This window comes from Malurus melanocephalus, unplaced genomic scaffold, assembly GCF_030028575.1.
Source record: "Malurus melanocephalus ecotype Western Australia unplaced genomic scaffold, MMel_1.1 scaffold_489, whole genome shotgun sequence".
Taxonomy (NCBI): domain Eukaryota; kingdom Metazoa; phylum Chordata; class Aves; order Passeriformes; family Maluridae; genus Malurus; species Malurus melanocephalus.
The window spans coordinates 448,314-472,495 of record NW_026623721.1 but is presented as its reverse complement, the minus strand read 5'-3'; the positions used below and the strand labels follow the sequence as shown (position 1 = coordinate 472,495).

At 35.7% G+C, this 24,182-nt stretch overlaps 1 protein-coding gene across 1 annotated transcript in view; it reads right to left on the bottom strand.

Moving 5' to 3' along the window:
• Nucleotides 1-24,182, bottom strand: part of ULK4 (unc-51 like kinase 4) — a gene marked incomplete at its 3' end in the record, with an annotated part of 159,011 nt that overhangs the window by 22,033 nt on the left and 112,796 nt on the right. Inside the window, exon 32 of the mRNA XM_057381049.1 lies at nt 13,339-13,444. Coding sequence (XP_057237032.1) covers nt 13,339-13,444 — 106 coding nt within the window. The remainder of the gene's footprint in view (nt 1-13,338; nt 13,445-24,182) is intronic.

Here is a 24,182-nt window from a genome sequence, read left to right as displayed (position 1 = left end):
CTGATAAACAGGGATGTTTGGTTTTTGCTGAGCAGCGCTTACACAGAATCAAGTGCTTTTCTACTCCTCACCCCACCCATTAACAACAGGCTGCAAGTGCACAGAAATTGGGAGGGGATACAGCTGACCAGAGGGATATTCCACACCGCATGGCATCACACTCAGCAACAAAAAATTAGGAGGAGAGGTCAGCAGTGTAGACACTGCTCCTGGAATGTCTGGGCATTGGTTAGTTAGTGTTGAGCAGTTTTCCTTTCCATCACTTGTCCTTCTTGCTTTTTTCTCTCCCTGGTTTGTTTGTTTGGCTTTTTTTCTTCCTTTCCCTTAGAATTTTTTAAAAAATCCTTCTTATTGTATCTTTTTAATTATTAAACTATTCTAATGTCAACCCACACGGTTTTTTCTCACTTTAATGCTTATGATGCTCCCCCCTTACTGGGGGGAGASGTGGTTGAGTGGCTGTTGTACTCAGTTGCCAGCCACAGCTAAACCATGACAGTACCCTTTCCTTTTTCTCTACCATGCCTGTTCTGCTGGGCATAGATGGTTTTTAGGCATTAATGTACTTACAGGATCACAGTAGGTTTACCAACTTGCTTCAACACAGGGAGCCTTCACCATCCTGCCCTAGATTGTGTCTCATGCATCACTTCTTACCTGCTCTGAGCAGTACCACTATGCACTTAGATATCTCTACACACATTTCTCTTTCAGCCTGTTTATRCCCAGACCACTGACTCTAGAAAGCAAGTTCAGGCAAAGAAATTCAGTTTGACAAGATGATGGGGTTGGGGAAAAAAGCGGAGCTCGCAATGAAGGGCTCATGCTCCTTTACTCCCCACTCCATGTTGTCTCAAGCGAAGAGACAAACATCAAGGATGATAAAATTTAATAGTAGCTTGAAAAAATGAAGTAACATCCCCACCATTTTCTAGGACAATATACTCTGCAACAAATTCAACACGGTCACTACTTCCATCTAGGATTCAAGATGTAATAGATATCCTACAGAACAGTGGTATCATGGCATGTTTAATAGGGCTTTTGTCTGTTCATGTGAAGAAACGCTTCTGGTTCAGAGASACGGTTAGCATCTCAAACAGATGTAGGGATGCCCAATGAATTTCATTAAAGGAATGCACACTTTTCCTAATGAAACTTTATATGCTGTTGCTAGCAGCAAATAGCTGAGATATGCCCAAAATTTTCACTCTCCTCTCTTCAAACTAGCTTCCTTTGCCTTTGYTCATCAACATTCATTTTTAGAAAAAGACAACTAACTAGGCTTAATGAAGACTGTGCCTGAAGGGAGAGGGACTTCAGAAGTAGGTTAGAAATAGCGAAGCCTGGACCTACTGAATCTGGATCTATGTCAAATAAATGCATCTCTGTTCAGAAGGCTGGAGGAATCTGTGGAACTGGACTGTCAACAAATTATGCAAGAACTGGAGAAAAACTGCAGCAAATAAACACCAGAAATGAGAGGGAAAAATTTCAAAACAAGCAATTTCAGGGCACACAGAGTCCAAACATTTTGCATAATTTGGCCTGACAGAATACTGCACTGAACTGGGATCCTGGATGTCACAGGCAGCACCCACACTGGCCAGGTCCATGGAATCAAATTAGTAAGTTAGTGCCAGGAGTTGTCATTTTCTGCCTTCTGCATGCTGTGCAGGACTGCATGCACACCTTTCATGAACACAGGTTTTCTTGCAGGGCGCATTGCGGAGCCCCTTGGTCATTTCTTGCACTCAGCCCACACTGGGTATYTCTGCATCCAGGCTGACCCCATAACAGACACTCAGACTCAGTGTGAGTGACTGCCTGACCCATAGCCTAGGCAAGCAAAATCTTGTAAGCAGYACTGTTCTTCCTGTGTGTTCTGTCAAAAACTGTCAAAACCTATAAACCTGCCTTGATAGTCTGTTCCTTTGGGTATTCTATCTGCCTTTTCCTTATCTTGCTTATGACTTTTCCTCACAGTATAGACAAAGTGCTGCCTCTAAATTCATCTCCAGTGTTGATGTTTGAACCCCATGCTCTCTTAATAATATTCAATGTAATTTCTGAAGAAAATGCATAGCATAGCAAGTAACAGCTGCAGCTTTTTTTCTTCTAGCGAGATAAATAATGGCATAAACACAGAATTCACATCATTTTGGGTTGAATGATGGGACCAAAATATATGATATCCGTCTGCGCTTATTRGGCAAAAATATGTATTGGAAAGGCTGTTCGGCCATCAAGGATAATTTTACTGGTTTTTTTTGGTTTTTTTATCTTTATATAATATATATAGTAGCATTAGTTCTTTTGTCATCCAAGGAAATAAGTTGTATTTCATGGCTGCATCATTGGCTAAAAACTTTATGTCACAATATGGGCATGTTAGCTAGGAAATACAATCTTTTAAAAGTGTGAACAAATCCATTAACAACACTTTAATGGATTTTTTCCAAGACTCACTGGAATAGGGATTAGAAGTTTTTCAGTAAGTAATCTGAAATATGATAAGTAAGGAAAGAATGGCCCTCAGCAAAGACTAGACAAGTTGAAACTGAATGGATGCAGRTGAAAAAGAAGTTTCTTTTCCTTATTTTTTTGAAAGGTAGGTGGTAGCAGGGAAAAAAATCTTCCAGTTTTTTCATTCCCCTAAAAGACAGAAGACAGCTTCATACTTTATATAATCCTATTTCTTCTCCCATTCATCTTAAAAAATTCAAAGGGAAGCACATACCATTTTCCTCAAGCAAAAYGAAGGAACAACTAGCTGATGCAATATCATCTAACAACATTAGATGTGGAGACATCTATGGAAATATTGAAACCCTATTTATGAAACAAAAAATCCCAACATTTATCAAGTTAGGGCCACTTTAAGAGAAAAGTAAACTGATTTTCCTAAAGCTCAGATCTGAGCTCAATCCGTCCTCAAGCACGACTTTGATGACAGATTTGTCAGCAAAAAAATCCATCTTACACAAATACCATCTTGGTTCAATTAGGAGAAAGCTTAAGATAAARTGAGATTAATTTTTTAGAGCATGAATAGACATGTTTAGATTATATTTATGAAATGCATTCTCTTAAAAAAATAAACAGTATCATCAGGTAGACATCTCTACTTTCCTCACAGCAGTTCCCTCATCAGCTGACTTTCAAAAACAGACTACCTGCAGATGATACATTGCTATGAAATATAAGTGATACAACTACACACAAAATTAGTTACCCTATCAATTCAACAAGGCATTGATYAAATGCCACGCGAAAAATGTACCAGTTAAGTGGTAGAGTGGTAGTTTTTCTAAATAACTGGTATGAGAACAAAAAGACCCACTTGAATATATACTGTCTTAAGATGGTGGAAAATCCATATGTTAAGACTTCAAAGGAAATTTAACTATAGAAATGAGCCATTGATTATGAAATGCACATTAAAACCTAACTTAAAGTGTTTGGCAAAGCTAAGCTAAACAAGGCTGTAGAATTAGACTCCAAATAGCAAAAGAGAGCATGATTTAAAAAAGACTACATACAAATGTTGCATTTTAGGCAAAAGTCTGAAAAATAAAAAAATATTTAGATGGAAAAGGAAGAACATCACAGGAAAAGTCTCAAATAGTATAGACTACTACTTTATATTCGTGTAAAAACTGGGAATTTCAAAGGGCCTTAAAAATATAAGTAACTTCAGTTTCTCCATTATGATGCAATTCCATTTCTGCTTTAAAGAGGGAATTATTTTAGAGTTTAATTGTCCACAAATGGTCAAAACATATCTTTTTAGTACACAATTTTCATGAGAATAACTTAAAAGACAAAAACATCTGGCTGCATAGGAGCTATGATAACTATTGAAGATATTTAAAACAAAATAAAAAAAAATCCCAAACCATTCTTCAAAGCAGAAAAAAACCATTCTTCAAAGCAGAAAAACCTCAGATTTCATTTATCTGTCCACTAGATAGATCTGGTCCTGCCAAAACCAGTGCTTGTTTTTAGAAACTGACAAAATGAACTTCTTTCAGTATGATCATACAAGTGCATCTGAAGAAGACTTTTTCCCTGTGTCAGAATGATTGATGTAGTTTAATTTTGCGTATAGTGCTTTGTACTTTTTTGACTTTACACTTACCTCAAACTGCCAGTGGTACATTGCTTTCATACTGAGACTGTTCTAACTGCCAGAATAAAACAATGTGATAGCTCTGCAACCTAGAGCTTAGTAACTGTGTTTAAAATACTGTGTCTCTTTTCAAAGATACAGTTACATTTTTAATTTAATCTCCTAAAATGATCCTTCAGCTTACTAATTATATCTGACAAGGTGTACAGGGACATCATCATAATTACATTTAATTTATTATCCATAACAAATAGTTTGCATCATCAATATTTACACCTGCCGTTAATTTGTCCATCTAGTTATTAATTTTTTTCTCAAACTGACCAAAGCTTCTAGTGCTAATACATGTGATTCGAATTGCAGTTCATGGAAACACCAGCATAATGTCAAATGACAATGCTTAAATGAAACTGCAGGAAAAGCAGCACCCAGAGTAAATGCAAAGACCATAGTCCCTAGAGAGAGGGAAACAAATACCGTTTTCATTCCTAAGTGGGTGAGAAGSAGCATAAGGCTTCGAAGACTTTTCTGGTTTACAGTCCTAAGTTTGTAATCAGGAAACCTTTGGATAACCACAACTTCAACCTATGGAAAATCTATGCCTTTCATTTTAAGAAAAGATCTTATTTTTTCAATTTAGGTTTCTGCCTCCAAGTAGTATCAATCAGAGTATTCACTCGTCAGAACCTTAGATTTTAAATTTGTCAAGGTATTGGATAGGTAKAGAAAATGTCTATTATAGTTGGCATTTTAGAAATATAAAGACAGTCCAAGCTTTGAAATTGCTGTATTTATCGAACTAACTTCCCACTTTTAAACTAAGCTGATCAGTTGTATAATCAGATTTCTGCATAAAGCCTCTCAGACTAGAATATAACAGAATGAAAAGATTTTGACCATCGTTTGTTATTATTCTGTTCTTTTCCATCAATTAGGTGTTAAAATGAGACATCTTAGGTAGCTCAAGCAGCCAGCTATGATGCAAGATGATCTGCTTGGCTGGCCTTGCTAGGGATAGATAGCGCCAGAACACCTACTCCAGCCACAGAAATGCCAGTTCCCTTTTCCAGTATAGCACTAGAGAGACAAGATGTAACAACCTGTTGAGCCTTTATTCACTTATTTTATCCTTTGAAGTTCTAGCAAGCATGCTGTGACATTTTGTGCCTTATGGGTATGACTCTCAACAACAACAGGCTTGGTTCTACTTGAATGGCATAACTGTTCCTCGAACAAATTACCATTTCTATTTTCATCTTTTTCAGATGGCTGCACTGATGAACATCACAGGATGACACAGGTTATTTTTTCCTCAAAGACTTCACTACTACTATGGTATTTTGACATGATTCCCACTTCTTTTATGATACTAGGCTTCTAAGTTTATCCATGTGATGTTACACACTTCCACCTGAGTGACTGGCATTTTGGGTCAGAAAAATATGTCTTAACACTGCTAAAAAGCATTCTGAGCTTCATAACATCACAGAAGAAACTTCTTCAGGCTCAACCACCATTGACTTCTCATATAAACTGTAACTCAAATGAASATGAGACACACAACACAGGACTACTCTCTTTAGATGTCCACAGAGACACTTCTGTGCTCAAGAGCTGARCTAACRGCTACAGTAGTGGCAAGGATCTGTGAAAGGCTTACATCCCACATTGCAGAGGCTGCAAGGTGTACCCCTAAGTAAGAGACTGTCTSTCACATACAAACAAGACTGAAGCAACTACTGCAACTTCTCAGACAGGATGATACATACATTTTTTTTTTGTATTTTAAAATGATTTCTCATTTTACATTTATTTAATTAAGAGCATTTGTTTCTAAATGTTGACTAAATACAGAAAAAAATGCTTTTAGGTTCTTACTCATACTAAYTTCCCTCACTTATTCTCCCTGCCAGTCTCTCTGTTCAGAATCACAATGCATTGCATATGAACTAAGCTTAACAGCAAACAGATATAAAGCACTGCAATAAAACCCCTTCTCTACCTTCAGTCACTAAACAAATACCTCCATACTGTATCCTGTAAAACTTCCGCAGAAGACTCCTAGAAAAAAAGAGAAGCTAATAAGGAATGAGTAAATGGCTTCAGAGCAATTCTGAATGTGTGTCTGATTTCTTCACAGACTAAGCCTAGGGGTTTTATTAGTTGGATTTTTTTTTTTTGTTTTGCTATGGGCACATTAGTTTAAGTAATGCATTCTGTAGAATTTTGTAAGTACTGCCTTTCCCTTGCAAGCAGATTTCTTTCGTATGATTAATCCATGATCCTCTTCTTGATAACCATCTTAAGAGATAGTTAATTTCTCCCATACTGGAAGAAAATGCTGCAACTTTGAAACCAGCTACTCCAAAAACTCTATTTTACCCCTAAAATCAAAGTCACATGTAATGTCACACCAATGCTTTCTCAGCATTGCCCTGTAGTTCAGACTAGTGCATAGGTAGGTGCAGCAGGGAGAAAAACCTGGGTTGTCGAGTTACTGCAGTCTACTGCCTRATTTTATAAACACTGGTGATGCAGCAGGTGACAAGAGATATGGCTGGGAAGCTACAGACTGCTCTTAAAAAGTGTGCTATGGGCACCATGATCAAATGTCTTTTGGAGACTGAAGCTTTTGGAGAAATCAAATTATCTGTGAGGAAGTGAAAKRTAGAAGAATGTCTTCCTAAGGTTTWGGTAAGTTAGAAACATTTGGGGTCTGTCTAGAAAGCTCAGACTTCATAGCCATTATGGTAGTAATAACTACGGTTTTGTTAAAGATCTGCATATATAAAATATTTTATTCCCTTATTTTTATTTTCAAGAAGAAGGTTRAAGTTTGATGTTGGTCTCACAAGTGCCACTTTTTGGATATGCAGTATTTAACAGACTTCAACAATACAACACACAAAGACATCTGAAACCTAATTAATCTCTTGACATTTGACTAAAAGTCAAAGCAGTGGACCGCAAGATGAATAAAGATACTTMGGCCATGAAAGCTGATCTTTCTTTCATGAGGTGCAAATGAGTTATGATCATCAGACTACAARCTTTATTGCAGATCTGTTATTTTTAATAACTGTCCCTGATTCAAGCATCTACCATACTTTCTCAGTATGATATTGAATATTATGATTGCTGTAGCTGACATTCTACACTTCCACCATAGATCMTTCTTTAGGAACTTCAGGTTTTACACAAACTGCTTAAAGTACCATGTACTACAAATAGCTGTCACATTTCTGCACAACTCACTGACTATTTTTACTGTYCTAAACCCGACAATTTCCCTTTTACATAAGTTTCTGAAATTCAACATCATTAAGACATAAAGTTTAGGATTTGCTCTATCATATAATGGAAACTTGKTTTTAATATTCAGACAAATATGTCTGCTTACACTGCTAGTGGTAGTTACTTCAGTACAGTAGCAAAACACAAGATCACAGGARTACAGCCTGGAAAAGCTAATTCAACATAACTGCATTGAACTTTATATATAAATCATCTCCTTACAAGACTATAATGAAAAAAGTGGTAACTGATTAATGGAACACAATGAGATTAAAAAAATCTAAGATGTCATTCATAAGTAATATTGGGCAGAGAGCACCTTACTAGATCAGCTTTGAATAACAGTGGAAACTTGGAATTACTTTTTGTACATGCTGAAAATAGCTTTTTATATAAACATAATAAATTTGATGCATTATCAGGAATAAACAGCTGCAGATAGACTATCAGACAGTTATCCTACCTTTACATGACAGTGAAATATGTAATGTARGGTAGTCTGCAGCCTATAACAGCTATTTCCCAACAACCTGTTTTGTTCATTTCTTCAGAATGAACATCCTTGTGAAGCAATTAAAGTCTTTGAAAAAYATTTCTCTACAATCAAATATGATATCTCCAAACTCTTCCCAGAAACAAAATGATGCAACAGTTAGAATGAAGAAATACCTTGCCTTTTAATATTGCCCATGGAAAAACAGTACTCAGAGTTGGAAAGCACTGCTAACCAGACAAGGATTTGAGTCTTTCTATTTTTAATTTGTACAAACTACCTGAAAAACAAACAATGAAAAGCCAAAAAAAAAAAAAATCACAAGTAAAGAAAGAAAAGCAACAAAAAGACAAAACTGAAAGCAAAGTAAAAAGTTAATATATCTCTGAATTGTGCTAGAGTACAAGAATTTCACTGCATTAAGTGCTGTGGTGCACRTGGYTATTTATTACTCATCACATCCACATAATGAAGCAGTCTTGCACACTAACACCACTTAACATACGAAGCAACCAAACCTGATTTYGTGGTTTATGTCTAAATTTGTCAATATGTCAGTGCTTGTCAACAGACATATCTAGGACAGACAAWATGTCTTTTCAATAGACTGCACTGGCGCCTGTCTATAGAAACAGGTGATCAACCACTGTCCTCCTACAACACTTGCTTAGGAACTCATAATTTTAGCATCTTGAACAGGGTTTYCATTTTATAGTCAACAAATGTTAACCCTTTTAATATGACAGGCACAATATACAACTGCATGTTTCATGGCCAGTAGAACAATACCCCTGTTTGTACAGATCTGCATCCTATATCTCTGCCTACATCCATGGCAGKAAGTCACCATCCTCGTAATCGATGACTTCTGGCCCTTATTTCTGAAACCTTGGTGCTGCTTTGTCCTCTGTCACCCAACTATAAGCACACCCTTCAGAGTGACCGAGCCTGAGGGATCATTTCATAGGTACACTCCTCAGGCATGGACCAACACACAGTTAAACTCATTGTTACAAACGTAAAACAAAACACTGCAGACATCCTAAAAAGAAAACGGGAAGTGAATACTGAAAAAGCCAGGGAGACATATTAATTAATATAWCTTTACAGGCTTATCAATAGATCTAAGGATATTATGTCAGTTTTACATTTTAATTTAATTTARCAAATGCTAATGGAAATAAAATTCAGAGATAAAAAGGTTTCACCTCCATCAGTAAGAACTACCATAATACAGTATATAAACTCAGACCAGTTGGCTTCACTTTGATCACAGCAAAACTTTATGATAAAAGAAGGAAAACTGTTCAGGAATGATGATCSTCTCACATTTACATTCTTTAGTTTATACCTGATGAAATGACATCTTATTTTTGCAACATAACTTCCATTGGGATGGTCCAAGATCATATGCTGCAAACTTAATGTTTTTAAAATTTGTAATTTGGAAATTTTAGGTATTAAAATTCCTTTCTTTCTATAAATGTGTAAGTCTTTCTATAAATGTGTAAGCCACATATATTTTGTGCATGTCATGTATAGCACTATTATATTTGCTGTACACTAGTGAAGAATATTTAATTGATAAGCCTTTCCCTAAACGATGGCATTAACTTGGGTCCCTCTTATCAGATACTGATTATTATAGATTTAATGCATATTTTGTATATTTAGACCTCCATGCTCTCTCAAATGAACTTCAAATTGTCCAATATCAAAAAAGGGGCATATGGAGGCACAAAGACTGGCAGCCAGAAGCCAAGACAGAGGAAGAGAGGGTCACTGCTACTCTCTTAGAAGATCATGCTAAAAATGACCACAATTGTCTTSGCTTTTTAGTATCTATTCTTAACTATCCACAAGGGACCCTGTATTAATCCTAGTCTCCTCACTGAATTCCAGTCTCAGTAATTAAACTGAATCATATTATTCCCCTCTGATTATTAAGTGGAAATCGTCATTAACATTAACAGAACAAATGTTTAGTAGCTGATAACACCAAGTGCAGRCCATTTTAAATCCCCTCTGTGGCTTCAGTTGCATAAGTTACTCTCCATTTGTCCTTTAAACATTTTAAGTGGTTATCAGTACATGTCTGATGTATTGTAACACAAAAGGACACACTTCAGGAGAAAGAGAAATTAATGCTAGGCAATCCACCTTCTATGAAAGCTGCTGAAATGCATAACCATGTCATTAACAGGAAATCACAGAAGTAGYAATGCAGAWAGTGGCATCATGCAAGATTTTCTTSAGAAAGGGGAAAGTTCAACATGTAAGCTACAGCCCTTTCAAAAATAAAACTATCACCTCATACAACTCCTTTGAGCAAGAGAGAATTCTGAAGGCTAACAGGCACAAAAGGAAACAGTGACGTGGGTCTCTAAAAGATCTGTCTACAAAAATACAGCTTCTTGGCAGCTGAAGAAAGGCATGAACAACATTGGAAAGAAATCCTCATTGCTAATGTCTTGACTTTCAGAAACAAAAATCTTGACAGGACTGACCACACAACCTGAGTTCCTTCTAATGTTCAGCAAGTATCTAAGGTTTTTAATTTCTAAAGCTCCCTATATACATGAATTAATTATCACACTGTAATGGGGAAGTAAGGGAAATTGATGACCCATAATACTCTGTCTTCAGCCTTTTTTTTAACATAGGGAATATCTCATGAATGTTGAATACCTTCATTAACAGCACGGACACAGTGTTAATAGGATGTAATAACATGCATGTTCAGCAAGTTTACAGATGACATGGAAACGAAAAAAGCAGATGATGTGATGAAGGATTGGGCTAACATTCAGAATGAGCTCAAGAAGGAGCTGCCAGACACCTTTTAAAGTTTAACAAAGGCAAATAAAAAGTTCTTGGGAAGGAATATATTCRTATAATAGTACAGGCAGAAGTTGAAAATACACACTTCCTAAACATCTTGGTTGCCCTTCTCTGGACTTGCTCCTGTCAATGTCTTTCTTATAGTTTGGAGCTCAAAACCAGACAATGCAATGAATGGAGAAGAATAATAATTTTCCTCAACCTTCCACTTTTTCTTTCTTATCGCAGCCCTCTTTTGCCTTTATTGCTGCAAATGCACACTGCTGACTCATGTTCAACTTTTCTGTTTGGACTCCTGGATATTTTTCTGCAAGAGGGAGCTCAGCTTTCATTTTACTACTTGYAGTCTTCTCCATTACACAAAAGTAATTCGAAAATGAGAAGTTAAATGTCAAAAATATGGCAGTGGAAGTTTAAGGTTTTTTTCCTGATGTGAACACTATATATTTACAGATGATAATGCAAAGGATATAAAGCCCTCCAGTTTGCATGGAATAACTTCTCTCCCCTTTTAATTCAAAGAAAAGCTAACAGTCTGCAATTACAAGATCAATACTCTCATAACATTCTTGCAAACCAAATTTTAGAAGTTCTTTACTTGACAATTAGGCTGTAAATCAATAGAGCACTGGCTAAAATCCAGGCTTCCAGCACTCTGAATATTAGCCAGTGGGGAAAAGGGATGAGAGAAGATGGGGACATTTGACTTGAGATAAATTATTTTTGGCTGCTGCGCTGCTTTCTTTAGTGTGGTTGCTGAAGTTCAGTGGGCCCAAGTTAGTGTTATCTAATCAGTATGTCTGAAAATATTACTGCACTCATTATGACATGGTACAAGAAAAATAATTTAATAATACTTTTATCCCACTTCCTTAATTTGGAAACTAGYGAGACTGATGAGATGCATTTTATTTTTGGAGCAGATGAGAAGTGAAAGAGCACAGACATACTACCAGCAGCATGAAAAGCACACAGGAGTTTGCTCATAAGACAATAAAGAGATATTTAGGGAATGGAGGCACTTCTGACATGCTGTTAAATAGTTTTGTACCTAATTTGCCACACAGAAAGGCAGAGTRTATTACTTTAAGTAAGGCATGCCAATTACACCGTTACAGCGCTTGTGGGACTTGAACAAACTTMTTTGCATTGTGTAGTTCTAACAAGTTACCTTGCTGCCACTCAGCTCAGTAACAACCTAGCCTAAAGAAAGTTAAAAGCAGCACATACATCTAAATCCCAAGAAACCCCAAGCAGTTATAACTGTGCTAAGCATTTTGGTGAGAAATAACTGAAGAATCAGAATCCTATGAACCAGCCCTTTCCAAATTAGTCATACTATTATATTCTTTCTTTCATTCTTTCATTCTTTTTTTTTTTTTTCTGGCTCTGTGCTCCACAAACACACCACTAACTTCAGAGTGATCTGTTTGTAACAGAGGAGAGGAACATGTTATTAGCGGCAATATCAAGTTCCAGTTTGTCTCCTTAATAATGCTATTGCCCATTCAATCCCTTAAGAGTAAAAAGATTTAAGCATTCAGCTCTCTTGCTTTCTGGATGARTGTTTTAACTATCATGGTAATTATGAAAATGAAGACATGACCACTACTACCAATCTTGATGGACTCATAGSTTGGTATGTGTACAAATGGTACAAATGGTAGCATAAATCTATATTGCCAGATGTCGCTCACCTGTTCATGATAAACAAAAGAATCAAATGTACCAAAAMGTATGTCTCTAAACAAGTTTTTAGATTGATACAGATTTCCAATCGCAGAAATCTTTTCTTCAGAACCAATTTCTAAATAAAAGAAGCTTAGATAACGAAATACAATTAAATGAATCATGGAATCATAGAATAGTTTGGGTTGGAAGGGACCTTTAAARCTCATTTAGTCCCAACCCCTTGCAATGAGTAGAGACATCTGCAAAAAGATGAGRTTACTCAGAGCCCCCTCCAACCTGASCTTGAATGTTCCCAAGGATGGGGMATCTACCAYTCTCTGGACAACCTATGCCAGTGTCTTATCACCCAGCTTATATTGCATGAAGACATGCAGTGGTTTGTAGACTAAGACTTTATAGTCAGTTTGGGCTCCAMCCCGTAAGTCTATATCACTGGACTGGCACAGAAACTATTTCTYAAAAGTGTGCAGAAATATTGGACAACTTATCCTTTCACAGATTTAATCAGTAATGGTTAAAAAGGAGAAAAGGAAAAACTTGGAGAGGTACCTCCCTACACTCTGCACTGTTATGGTCAGAAATGTAGCCCATGCCTACCTTTCTGAGGCCATTTGTCAAATGCATAATGTAAGTTTCAGTTAGTAATGCTTTGCTAACCACATTTTCTTGGTAGAACAGTTTTCTAGAAGTTAAATTTGCAATCAAATCAGTAAGGAGGGAAGAGGAAGTGATGAGAAGGACATCAGTTACAATCCAGTTACCTCACAACCACAACGCACAATGCACAACTCTGGGCATCACCACAGCAGAATCTAAATACATTGAAGCTTCACTGTGTGAATCATGAGGCTGAGAAACATCTACAGTGAAGAGAATAAAGACATACCTTCTTCAAAGAGTATCATCATGTTCGTACTTTTGTTAGCAACGATATTATTCAGTAAGGCGATTACAGTTTGCATTGTATTCCCAAGCATACTGTCCTGGTGTCTCTGCAAAAACAAAACAAAATAGTACAAAAGAATTAAAATCTATTGCAACATTAGAAGAAGACTGTTACCTTAAAAAATGTGGTAATATAAAACCAGTWCTTTCTCAATCCCTTAAAATTTGACATTTAAAATACTATAAAACAAGCCAAATACATTAGTAGATAACATCCATTTCAGGGAGCCTAATCTACAACCTTGGACCAAAATTTCTCAAGTGTTCTTTTAAACTGAAAGAATTTCTGATTGGGTCTAAAATGTTAGGACTTTTTAAAATGGCACCGAATTTTAAAACTTAACCTCTATATATTCAGAACCAGAAATATTTCCCTTTTTATGATATTTCTTTTAATAATGGCATTCATGTTACTCTTTCCAGTCTCAGCTTGACAACCTGCCATAAGTCTATTACTTGTTTTTCTTCGTATACATTCGTAAGCATAATTTCATAGATACATTAAAGACCTATGTCTGTATTGAATTGCATCCCTTTTTAAAWGTCTTTCTTAAGTCTGATGATTGCTTCAGTGATTTTTCACAATTGTTGAGACTCCATTGAGATGAGGAAGGCATGAAGGTTTCTGAAGAAATTTATTTCCTTCTGATATTTACTACAGTTGCACACTCAGGCTGAAAAGGGTGGATAAGGCAATGCAAGTAAAGCATTTATATACACACCAGGGAGAGGAATAACTCAGAAAACTTCCAAGAAGCCAAAATAAGACAAGATTTTACAAATCTGAGTTTAGATGTAAATATAAGCCTSAGTACATTTCAAATCTCCCTAGCAGGTTCAGGAAATATTTTGCCCAATTTTTCAGACTCAAAGCCAAATAGAAACATACACCCAAAGTGAAAATAACACAGAGAAGAAAAAATTGACATGTTTTATGCTTTGTAGATTTTTCACATGTACTTAGGTGACTTACGTGCCTGCCTTTCCCACCAAATCTCTCAGTATATTGCTATTGCTCAACTACTTCACTGCCACAGAACACACCATCTATTAGGGTCCATCCCCTGTCGACAGTAGGCAGTTGAAAAAAATTTAAATTTATTTAATTTAATGCTTAATTGTCTGCAATTAAGCATTTCAGATGAAAAAAGACACTTCAGCTCTTGAATACAGTCAAAGCAACACTTTCTGTTTCTGCACTAAAAAAATTAAATGCTATTATTTCCTACAAATACCATGAAATATGTTTATTAAGGAATAATACATTAACAGACAAATACATAAACAGACACAGCCTCCTATTCAACTTCATSTTATATGAATTTTCTATTCACATCAGAGCACTCTAAAATAGATCATAAGGAGTAGAGAAAAGGAAGAATGCCTCATAGCCTTTTGAAGGACTGTAGTTTCCTAATCAACCCTAACAAATATATMTCCAACAGCTCTTAAATTCTATTTAGTTTATACAGCACTTGGAGATGTTATTTATGATTTCTATAAAGAACACTATAAATATCTGTTCCTATAAAGGTTTGAAATACAGCCTGATAAATTCAAAAGCRAAGTTGGAAAGTATAAACACAAGATGCTTCAAAAGATAAGGTAACCAATACACATAACTGATACCATAAAGCCACAGTACTACAAATAAATTTGAAGTTATTTCCCTACAGATAGCCAAGGGATAAGAAAAAAAAAATATTTTCAAAAGATCAACCATGTGTTTATCTGATACTCTATCATCAGAATATCTTACTAATTCTCCTAAAGAACATCTAGAAAACAATACATTAAATAGCTAGAATGAATATTTGTACTACTGAAGATAATGATACATACACTGAGAATATAAAATTAACAAAACCAAAAAAAATCCCCATGTGTCAAAATGAGAGCTGGCTCAAATATTTTCTTTGCAAGTACAGTATTTCTATTACTGCTTCATATATTTGAAGTAAACACTTCCTAATAAAATTCCCCTTTCAGATAAGCAATTAGAAGAGAARTCGTTAGTTGTTTATGACAGCAATCTTTCACATTCACCAGGTTAGTAACATTTCAGTGAAGCCATCTTTGAATTTAATGGACATCAATTGTGCTATGCAACCCTCTGCTGAAAGACTAGCATGGCTGGTTTTACTTATATAAAAGCATAAACAACAAAACTTATCTTACCCTAAATACATGTAAACTAGAATTCAAGATGCAATGTAGATATCTTGAGAAAGGAAAATGGTATCTTAATGAATTAAATAATCACAGAAATTGTATACTCAATTATACTACTAGTGATTTAACGCATGTTCCACCACAATTTTTGAAAAGACATTAAGTTCCAAGAAGCTACAGGTATGCTTTACTCATCTAAGCCACCACTGATTGCTGTTAGACTCAATTTTAGAGGTTTATATAACAATATTTAACTTCATAATCTATCAAGGAGTAAAGCTGATCTAATTTATGTGCACGGCACCACTGACTGTGGACGTTTAATGAACAGTGCACTTGACAGCTTTAATAAAACATAGCATTTGCCAGAAGAGATAATTAGAATTGAAGCAGTAAAATTCTAGTGTTTGGCAACACAGATGAAACAACTTCATTAAAATGTACAGCTTCGGCAAATGAAAGGCAGGAAGGCACTGGACCCTGAAGAATCAGCCTTCTCAAAACTAATTGCTTCAGTGCTTAAAAAGGACAGCTATGAAACACCAAGGGCATAACAAGGAAATACTAGTTTTTAAAAAAAAGAAACCACAGAAGATAAATCAGACTTTTCAAATAGGACTGAACTGTATTTAGGCCATTAAACTTTTCATTCTAATTTTGAAGGGTTGTACTTTCACAAAAGAAATCAGTTGAAGTATTTATTTAAGCCAGTTARGTAAAAGGGTGTGAATTAGAAAAGGGGGAGTAGGAATCTTGGCAAGATACTACGGCTAAAGCTGCCTTTAAGTGGATTAGAACAGCACTAGGTAAACTACTGTATTTTAATTACATTTTAGGTAACAAAAGAGTTACTTGTGATAAGAGGTTTCCAGTTTGGGASACTTCGCATACATGTCTCTTACTCAGGTATCTAAGAATCCAGAAGTGAAAGCCCCAAATGCTATGTTTACAGATATGGTGTAATTAAATCTTACACTACATACCACAGTACTCCTGCTCATTCAATATAATCAGAGTGATTAAACTCTCCTCTCAATCTTACATATGATCTAGGAACACAAGGTAAGTAACTAAGTGGCATGAGAAGACTGAGGCTTGATTTTTCATACACTAAATCCATTGAAAAAAAATATAGAAATTAAACATATTCAAATTATTAAAATGTGCTATTCTTATCTGATTATTCTTTGTCACAGTAWAGCTGAGATGAAATAAACAAAGACATCAACATTAACAAGGACCTCTTTACAGGAACATAGTTTAATATTGCATTTAACGTAGCTTATTTTTATTTGCTATAACTTTGTTTATGAAACAGAGGATCAGAAAGTTTTTTAGATGGCTAATTTAATTTTTAACATTTTGTGGCTTTTGATTCATTAGACCAGCTTTGCACAAACTGAAAGAACACAAATATGGATCTCTAACAGTAAGGTAATACTATTTGCCTCATTAATTATCTAAATCAGAAGCAAGCACAGTCATGTCTCTTGCTACTCTGCTTCTCAAAAATCAGTCTTTTTCAAAAGCACAGTTCTACCACAGCTAATATTTCCAAATATTTCCCTCTSGGTATGGTCACACAGAAAGGAGCAACTACAAATCTGGCAACCAGTTTCTAGAATGATCATGGCTTTTCAGATGTATCACAACAATGCCATATTCAGTTCACACATGAAGATCATAAGTCTTGCAACTTTCACAGAAATTCGTGTTAGACTATTGAAAAAAGAGAGCATCTGCATTCTTAGTCACCAAGTGCTTAAGCAAAATCARTTGAGGATAGGGGAAAAGTAGTGATTTTGAAGGACTAACTAAGGAGAAAGGAAACCATTAATAAAAACTACAATGTCAAGTATCAGTCAACAGAAAGCACTAGAATTTAGATTTTGTTCTAATACCCACCGCAGCAGGCAATGCAAAATTTCACAATCTTACATGCACTGTTACAGAAGAACTGAAAACAATTCAGCAGCAGCTCTTAAAATAGCTTCCCCTTTCTACAAAATCGCACCTAAATTTCTGGCAGCAATGAAACCTCAAAGCTTGTCCTTCTGCACCTAAAAACCTTAGTAAAAGAACTTCACTCTAACCGAAAATTTTCTTTACTGTCAACAAAGRGAACCTCAATAGTCTCCTCTTTCAAGCAGAGAGAGGCTCCTTCACAGAGAGGACACTCAAGCAATTTCATACAAAAAGAATTTTCCCCACTACCTAGAAAAAAGCAGCCAAGCAAATACCTTCCTAAGGATTAAAACTATTCATTGTGAGTGCAAATAAAAATTTGCACACAACTGAACAGACAGTATGCAAAAAAAAAAAAAGCAATACAGATATCTCACTCCAGAGAATTAAACTTCCTGATATCAACAAAGATCCAATACAGAATTCATGCTGATATGCTCTGAAGCAATGAAACTCTACAAGTAATAGATACCACCACAGCAGTAACTTCATATTTAGAATCATACATCTGTAGATGCTTTGGAGAGTTTCATGTAGAAGTGAAGCATTTGAACTGAAAAGTCACTTGGGAGCTGCAATCAAACATTATGCCAAAAATTACCATACCAAAATATTCACTTACCAGACTTGCATTTTCAGCATTCATTAAAAGTTACTTCTTAAAGAAGTCAGAATGATAGATACAAATCAACTGACTTTTTTTTTCTACATGGATTTTGCTTTGATGCAAAGACAATTTGCCACCACAAGGAAAGAGATCTCCTATTCTCTGTGTTCATTAATTCAAAATCAGCTGATAAGGAATGGGTCTCTGTCTCTTCTCCCTCAGACCCTACTCCCATATCTATAGCTAACTGGTTCCTAAAGCAGTATTTAAAAGCACAAACTGATACTGACTCAGTTTCTGCTGCCTATAAGGTATATGCAGGATTGGGATTAAAATGCCTTTCCTGACATTTTCCATAACTGAAAAAGAAAACYCCAACAAAAAAACCATCTGAGGAAAAGCTATGCTTTTATAAGGAATTAAAAAGAATAGAAAAAATGTCCATTGTCCCTCTTAATCTCAAATTGAATGTTTTATTCTTCATACTTACAGACTTCCTTAAAATTCAGTGTTATTCATGAAAAGGGGTTGAATGAGAAGCCATGGGCTCACAAAAAAGTGCAGGGAAATTGAACCTGTCTGAATGAGGAAAAAATGCTTTTCTCTACTACAATTTAGTTGGGTTGAGGGATATTTTCAAACTGCCAAAAGCAGCAGGAAAAACACATTCATGTGTTTAATATTTTTTACTTTACTACTTCCTTTATGCCTTCTACCCTCAAAACACTATTTAGTTTGAAAAGTATTATTTTTTTTCCACAGATTCATATTTACTCAATCTGTAATTACAACAGAGAATGTTGATAGCTAGTTTATTCAAGTTACATTAAACTTGAAAACAATGAAGGGCTGTTAAGTCAAAAGGATACATCTGCTGAATCTTCTGTTACTAGTATCATGGTATAGTCTCATTACATTTGGCACCTTCAAAATACATAAATCCTCCATGTCTTTCATTATTTATTTTAGGGATTATTTAAGTAGCTGATTACTAGTCTGAAAGACATTAGGAAATTCGCACTTTGTATTTTGTATCTTTTTTTTTAAGTCAGCCTGTACATCTCATTTGTGGACACTGGTTCACACAGATTTTGCATGTTCCCAAAGAGCATTTAGAAAACAAACATGCTCAACAACCACGCTCTAGCAGCAATCAATCTAATCAGCTCAAAGTACATGTACTACCATGCATGGCTGTCCTAGGAAACTCATCTTCCAGCCTTTCCCCATTCGAAGTGACTCCYGTAGTAGCAAGCTACCATATCTCTTAGTTGATACCAATGCACCAAACCACACAGCAGGAAACAGGGGAGCACTAAAAATATTCCTTAATGAACATATTGGCAGAAATGCTGAGGAGTAATACAGCCATCATTATTATCCCATGAGAGAGGGCATTTCTTTCATGTTTCTATCCTAGGCTTAGATAGACAAGCAATTATGATCTAAGCAAACTATATTCCTACTAGGACAGTAGGAAGGCAAGGCAAGAGAAATTATGAACTGACTGCTGAAAATGAAAACTCTACATTGCAAAACACTGTTTATTAATGGTAAAAATAAATTGTTAAATAAGTCTATCAAACACTACAGTGCTTTTTTGGGTGTTATAGTCAATACATACTATCTCTCAAACAATAAGGTTGTTCGCTTAGTAGTGAAATTCACGTGTACTCTAAAGAAATATTATAGAGACATTTTATTTGGCATGATTTTTCTGTGCTTAATATCCATGGTCAGGGTGGGACAATTCATGATTGATTTGACACTTAAATTACAACAACTTTCAAATCACCAGTCTTGCCCCTTCATTATGACATTTGCAGAAGRTTACAGAATGGGTATCTCCTCCATTATAGCATTTTTCTTTCCAGATGACTAAACACTGAAAAAAAGTGCATTGGGTTTGCTGGTTTGGGGTTTCTTTGACAAGTTGATTAAAGACCATGAACATTAGCTAACCTTAACCATAATCACATTAAGAAATACTTAAAAAAACAGAAAACAAAAAATATTTTAGTATGTTACAGTATCTTCGTGAACTACAGGAATGGAGTTTATGGGCACACTACCTMTATAAAGTTTCTTCTTCCATAAATTAGTGGCATATAATCTCTGTTCTCAACTCTGTCTCAAGTTAATGGTCCTGATAAACAGTATGTGTATTACACAAACACACTTCCATACCCCACTTATCACAATGTTATCTTGGCACTTATTCAAGACCTTGAAGATGAATGTATTTTCTTATGCCAGGTTGTGGATATGAATTCCAAGAATAAAAGGAACTGAGGTGGATTCAGTACTCTGAACTGAAACTATCCTAGTGGATCAACGTTTGAATTCAAAGTAGTCCTAATGGTCACTTCAGTTGTGCACCACAGTGATTTTGTGTGTGCACCACAGTGATTAAAACCCTCCTGAGTGTAAGTGGATTTGATACACATATTYAACCTAAACAGGACTTTAAGCACTTGCTGCCTCTTCTAATGTCAATTTACAAATATAAGTATTTGTAGAATCCAGGCCYAAAAAATATAGTGTTTATATCATATAACTTTTCACTGCTTTCATAAGAGCAAGGAAACGACTCTGGTACTAAGAGTCAWGTTTGGGTATACTTGGAAAGAGCAGTTTGTATTCATAGCCAGAGAACGTCTCAACTGGAACAAATAATAATAATTTTAAAAGACAGCAAAAGGAAGTACAGTTTCTCATTCTATGTAAATATTACAAACACACTTTCTCTTGTAGACACAATTTTAAAAGATAGCAAAAGGAAGTACAGTTTCTTACTCTGTATAAATATTATAAACACACTTTAGACACAACAGGAAGGAAATTTACTGTTATCCAAAAATCTCCCACAGACATACAAACCACTCATCAGCCTAACTTGGTGTCCAACAAACAAGCCACCAACCCCATTCCCTAATCAAATTCTGCACAAGATTAACATAACTTTGCTTTATTACTGTTTACCTGAAGAAACAGTAAATAAATCTAGAGACTAAAAAGAGAATTTCAAGATTAAATGACCATACCTTCTCCTTGCTTAAATATTTCCAGGACATTGCTGCAATTTCCAGACTCATCAGAGTTTGCTTTTATATTAGSTATGCCTGTGGCAGCAGAACCAAAGACAGTTTATGTACCTTGGTTATGTTGGTTTGGGACAGAAATCGCTTTTTTTCTCTGTGATTTTTATTCTTTTATTTGCTTTCTTCCTGCTTCACATTTAATACTTATTCTGCCTGTACTTTTGACCCTAGAAAAAGTGAACACAAAGTTCACTTTAGTAGGTCATATTTGAGGTACCCATTTCAGAAACATACTTATGAAGTGACAGCCTAATTTTAGCTGTATAAAATACTGACAGAATGACTACAACATCAGACACAGGAATTATATTTTCCAGCCACTGGAATTCACTGATATTGAAAGACAACTGTTTCCTTAGCCAGCAACAGCCTGCTGGTGATGCTAGGCCACAGAACAGCATCTGAAAGAGAACTGATAAAGAGGAAGTAAAATGGAGAAAGTAGTGACAGTTAACAAGGATGGCAATAATAGTCATTATTACTACTCAAAATACACTTACAATATGAGGTTTATAATAAATTTGTATGTGCTAATAGATTACTACTCTTGTGAATTTAAGATGGAATCTAACTAAAAGAGAATGGATATAGATTGTGTACAAGGAAGAAATTATTTAGAATGCCGAGACACTGGCAAAGGTTTCCTAGAAAAGTTATGGATGCCCCATCCCTGTAACTGTTCCAGGCCAGGCTGGACAGGGCTCTGAGCAAACTGCTCCAGTGAAAGATGTCCCAGCCCAGGGCAGGGGGGTTGGAACTAGATGATAGTTAAAGATTCCTTCCAAACCAAACTATTCTATGATTCTGTGACTTAGTTCTCATCCCTCGGTCTATTAAATTTAGAAGAAAAGACAGAAAATAGTAATTGCTCCACTGAGTGCATAAAGCAAAATGAATTTTGGACTAGCCCAAGTCCTGCTGCCATGGTGGCAAACACAACAGTGCCAGTAGACAGCTTGAACAATTCACAGTCATGCAGCACTACGGGGTCAGCTGATAGCTCCCTGAAGCTGATACCCTCTGATATTCCTACTCTCAGTAATATTCTGTGCACTGACACAATACAAGCACCACTTCTGAAAATTCTTTCTTTCACCTGTTCTGAAGTCAATTTCTACATTGCAAAGAGTAGCAAAGGCACAGCTTACAATTTAAAAGCTTAACTCACAACTACAAGAATACAAGAAAATGAAACCAATTCTGCTTCTTGTAAGCATTTGTGAAACAGTATCAGATGCTCTGACTTGAGAAAAAGTATACCTCTTGATGGTAAATACAGTATCACATTTAATGTATTCCATTAAAAGACGGTTCATAGACAGAATCATAAATAGCTAAGTTCAGCAAAATAGGAGGCTTTTCTAAGCAAGTGCTACTTCTTTCTCAAAGACAGAGGAAGTTACACTGCATTTATTATTACAAAGAATATGTTGAATAGCTGGTTTTTTTTTTTTTTTTTGGCACATCTTTCCAGGATAAACTCCAAATAATTTATTATAGTTTTCTTAATAGTCTCATCCCATCTCTTTCCCCAAGTCATTTCTATTTAGATACCTACACAGTGATCCAAGAAATCAACTTTAGAATACAGGTTTGAAAATCACTATAGATTATAAAAATAAATTCGACTTAATGACAGGGAAACATTTCAGTCATCAATATGTGGGGTTTTTCCAAGGACAGGTTCAATTAAAATCTTCCTGATTTTCACCACTGTTAAGGCAATTATTGCCTGYAAACAGATTCCAGTGCCTTCAGAGCATAACATAGTGCCTTCAACACCCTAACRAGTGACTTTTTTAACCCCTCATATAGCTCATTTCAGTAGTAAACAGTTACTAAATGATTATTTGAGAACTTATGTCTATTGGTTTATAAGGACAGGATCCATTAAATATGTATATACAGACACTTGAATATGCATACACACACATTTTCTCAAATYATTTCAACTTTGACATACAAAATTTAAATGAAACTAGCAACATTGCAAAATCGATGACTGGAGATTCTATGCTGTTTCAAAATGGAGCTAGACATTCCATTTACTCAAATGTTTAAGACTTCAAACAAACACTCYCAGTGTGCACTGACACACACCACCTGTACCCTACAGTGGTTCACTATCTGACAAGAAAGGTAGAGGACTTAAGTTTTTTCATTTCTCCTCATTTTTAGTGAAARTCCAGATAATCAGAAAGCTCTGCAACAGGGAAAGTTTAGTATATACAATCTGAAGCAACTTCAGTAGGAGATGGTAAGACATGTTAATAAAACATCCTGCTTAGTAGCCAAAATATTTATTTTGAGCTTCAGAAACCCAGTGTTTCCTCCAGGGCAATTCCGAACTTGGATCTGCACTTGGGCSCTTCCCCTAAAGCATTCCTTATTGACATGCCACTGGCTACTCCAAGGTTTCCCTTTCTCCTCTACCTCCCGTGCAAGTCTGGGTAGAAAATGCATCCTGAACAAATGCCTTTCTCAGTGAAAGATACGTCCAAATTGGAATTACATCATGAAACACTGAAATAATCCCTATATTTCCTCCCCCCAAAAATACACTGGAATCCTGGAAACAAATGGAGCCATGACCACTGTATCACAGAATATTCTGAGGTGGAAGGGACCCACAAGGGTCGTTGAGTCCAACTCTTAAATGAATRGCCCATGCAGGGATCCACTTTGGAATCTTGGTGCTATTAGCACCATGCTCTCACTAACTGAGCTAAACTGCAAGGTTCTGCTGCTCTGCCCAACTTGTCTACCAGCAAAGAGCAGTTTTATTCTCATATGAATTCACAGCCTGAAAAGGAGCTGGATATTTTTAGATCAAAGYAGCATTTTGATGCTAAGAGAGAGGCATAAAATATCATCAAGAACTAAATTTAATAACACTAGAGGCCAGACAGAAATTTTACCCCATATGTGGTGTCACACAAT